Raw genomic sequence first — 3,731 nt, 5'->3', positions numbered from 1 at the left:
AGCCTGGGTAACATGGTGAAACCTCATCTCTACTAAAAATATAAAAAATTAGCGAGGTTGTTGGCATGTGACTGTTGTTCAAGCTACTCAGGAGGCTGAAGTGGGAGTTGAGGCTGCAGTGAGTCCTGATTGCACCACTGTACTTCAGCCTGGGCAACAGAGTGTGAGACCTTGTCTCAAAAAAAAAATCTTGGCAACACGTGTCTGGGAACTTAAGAAAGGGCTTCACCAGTGATCCAACAATTCAGTTGAAGAAATTTATCCCACATAAATATGTAAATATTTACTTAGACAAGAGTATATGGATTTGTATACTTCATGGGGTTTTAAAAATTATTTTAAAACAATTATAATTATTTATTAAATAATAATTAAAATAATATATTTTAAAATATTATTTAAAAATTATTTTAAAATAGGAGCAATAAATTGAAAATAGCCTAGGTATTGATTAAATAGCAACAACAGTGAAATAATAGACAGCCATGAAAAATTATCTAAATTGAAAATTCTTAACCTTTTCTTGTTTCATGGACCCCTTTGGCAATCTGGAGAAATGTAATCAATGTCTTCTCAGGGTAATGTTTTAGATGGCATAAAACTGAATACATAGGATTGTGAAGAAAACAGATGCATAGAAATAAAATTGTCAGAATACTAATTTTTTTGTAATGTATTAATAAATGTGATTTTTTTTTTGAGACAGGATCTGATTTGGAGTACAGTGGCACCATCATAGCTCATTATAGCCTCAATCTTCTAGGCTCAAGTCATCCTCCCACCTCAGCTTCCCGAGTAGCTGGGACTACAAGTGCATGCCACCACACCTGGCTAACTTTTGTATTTTTAGTAGAGATTGGGTTTCGCCATGTTGCTCAGGCTGGTCTTGAACTCCTGGTCTCAAGTGATTCCCCTGTCTTGGCCTCCCAAGGAATTGGCATTACAGCCGCAAGCCACTATGCCCAGCTGATTCTTCTTTTTAAAGTCATAAAATAAAAAGATCTAGTAGCAGGTCTAATAATTATAATTTTCAAGTAGTGGTAAACATAAATAAATCAAGAATACCTATGACAAACTCTCTGTAGTATATTAATACCTACGGTTTTTAGTGGAGACAAATTCACAGGTGTTGCTAACACAACTGTGATTTATTGTCTATACCAATAATTTGAAAGATATGTTACGTTTCAGCTAGAATTGGTAAAAATAAAGATGTAATCTTCCCCACCAACCCAAATTCATAAACCCTCAGGTTTAAAATCCATGATCTAGTTTATAGGTCCCCAGGCTTTCTTTTTAAAGGGCCAGATAATAAAAATTTAGATTTGTGGGCCATATGGTCTCTGTCACAACTACTGAATTCTCCTGTTTGTAATGTGAAAGCAGTCACAGACAATATGCAAACAAATGAGCACGGTTGTGTGCTGATAAAACTTTATTTACTAAAGCAGGCAGAGGGCCTGTTACGGCTTATAGAGTACACTTTGCTTTCCCAATCTAGAATAAAAGTTTCTAACTTGGAAAAATGTTCCTGAACTGCTAAATAAAAAAGAGCAGGTTACAAATAATTATGAAGTGTTCCATTTTGGTGAAAAAAAGTATATTTCTATGTATGTCCCTGTGCATATGCATATATGCATAAAAATACACACGTTTGGAAAGGCTTACTAAAATGTCAATGGTGATTGTTTCTGGGTGATGGGAATATGAACACTCTATACTTTTCTATATTCTCTCATCGTTTTTCAATCAGGGTACATTAATTAAAAAAAAAAAAATCCAGAACTGCTCTTACCCCTGGAGATCTTCTCAATAGTACCCAGGGCCACTGAAGTTTAATCAAGAGGCCAAACAATTTGGTTGAATGCAGCACTTGAGTGGAGGTCAAGAAACACATGCTGGAGTGCTGGCTCTCTCACTGGCTAGCTGTGTGACCTGGGGCAAGTCAGTTCCCCTCTGAAACTGAGCCTTCTGACATTGAAGTGAAGGTGTGGGACTTATTTCAAGTCACTGGGTGATGTCTACTGTGCCTTACAACTCTACTATTGGATAGTACTGGTTTCAGGCAGTAGATGACCAAGGAGAGTGGCTTCTCTAAGGGAGGGAGAGGGATGAAAGACAGCCCAATATTCTATTTTATTATTTCTGTGAAAACTGTTATTACCAATAGCCTGTGTCTTGTGAGGGATTTAGGATGGATTATGTAATTCACTAGGCTCATTCTATTAAGAGAAGAGGTCAGGAAGCCATACTCAAGGTTTCCGTGGAAATAGTGCCTACCTTGATGACATTGTCCTTACAATCCACCACTCGTTCAAATGTTTGGCTGAGGATCTCAATGTCCTTAAGAAGTTCTCTGGTCTTAACTTCCCGAAGGACGGTTCTCCACTGTGTGTTAATCTTATTAAGGTTCAGAGCACTGTTGTGTTCCTCCTTGGCCAGCTTGTCCTGTGTGAAGGAATAAATATACCTCCAGGAAGTCAGGGCCTTTCAATACAACAAACAAGATCACTCCTAATTTGTCAGATGACACCTTACCCTTTTTCCAGGGGAACGGCTTGATGGAATTTAGGGAGGGCAAGGGTAAATTTCCTTCAGGGTGGGAGCATCAGAGTAGGATGTTGTTTGTAATGATTTATCTCCAAGGAGAGTATCAGCCTTCCAGACAGCTGGGACAGCTGACAGGACCTACTGTCCTAGTTCTGGGATTCAATGGAGACTGCCAAGCTGTATACTACGCACCCCCTCCATGCTTTGCAGAGAACACCCCCGCCTCCAAAACAATGTTGCCTGAAATCTAAGTATATCTGGGTCTCAGGATTTCCGGAGGGGAGGTCGGGATGAAATGAGGTTTCCTCAGTGGCAGGGCTAGCGCAAGGGGAGGATGGGGTTGGGCAGGACATAATGCAAAAGGCCATCACCTTCAAGAACTGGCTGAGGAGCCTCTCCTTCTTTTTGGCCATCTCCTCCTCTGCCAGCAACTTCTGCTGAAACAGAAGCAGCTGCTCCTCATCGGACAGGGGCGTCTTGGCCTTTTTTTCTTTCTTAAGCATAGCGGGGCAGGTGACTGGATCCGGGAAAGAAGTCTCGGCCTGCCTCGGCCCGCCTTACAGAGCGTAGAAGAAAAATGTCCCTAGAAAGGGGCCTTCCAGAACTGCCCCTGGTTGTGGGAGTTTGTGGGACCAGACATTTCGGCCTTCGAACAAGAAAGAGACGGCCCGGCTATCTGGGAGGCTGCGCGATCCAGCGGAAAGAGGCGTCTAGTCTCCTAGCAACGAGGATCTCGCTAATATGGAGAGGCTACGGGCTAGAAGAGTTCCTGTCTTGGAGCGCCCCCTACCCAATGGAGGACCGCGGTCGGTTTTGAGGGAGGGTCCTTTTACTTCTCAAAAATCTGTCTCCCCAGGGCTCTTTGGAAAACCTTCCTCAGAATCCTTGTGAAGCCCAAGATCGTCAAAAAGAGAATCAAGGGCCGGGCGCGGTGGCTCACGCCTGTAATCCCAGCACTTTGGGAGGCCGAGGCGGGTGGATAACGAGGTCAAGAGATCAAGACCATCCTGGTCAACATGGTGAAACCTTGTCTCTACTAAAAATACAAAAATTAGCTGGGTGTGGTGGCGCGGGCCTGTAATCCCAGCTACTCAGGAGGCTGAGGCAGGAGAATTGCCTGAACCCAGGAGGTGGAGGTTGCAGTGAGCCGAGATCGCTCCATTGCACTCCATCCTGGGTAA

The 3,731-nt window shown here is 42.5% G+C and overlaps 1 protein-coding gene across 1 annotated transcript in view; it reads right to left on the bottom strand.

Annotated features, from left to right (window-relative positions):
• The window catches only part of CCDC65 (coiled-coil domain containing 65), a 21,238-nt gene extending 17,953 nt beyond the window's left edge, over window positions 1-3,285 (bottom strand). The window contains exons 1-2 of the mRNA XM_017545749.2: window positions 2,922-3,285; window positions 2,281-2,448 (exon numbers count right to left, since the gene is read on the bottom strand). Coding sequence (XP_017401238.2) covers window positions 2,281-2,448; window positions 2,922-3,053 — 300 coding nt within the window. The 5' untranslated portion in view covers window positions 3,054-3,285. The remainder of the gene's footprint in view (window positions 1-2,280; window positions 2,449-2,921) is intronic.
• Window positions 3,286-3,731: the final 446 nt, after the last annotated feature.

The sequence above is a fragment of the Cebus imitator genome, unplaced genomic scaffold (assembly GCF_001604975.1).
Source record: "Cebus imitator isolate Cc_AM_T3 unplaced genomic scaffold, Cebus_imitator-1.0 Scaffold181, whole genome shotgun sequence".
Lineage (NCBI taxonomy): Eukaryota > Metazoa > Chordata > Mammalia > Primates > Cebidae > Cebus > Cebus imitator.
Note: the sequence above shows the minus strand (reverse complement) of the source record. Positions and strands in the feature narration are given on the sequence as shown.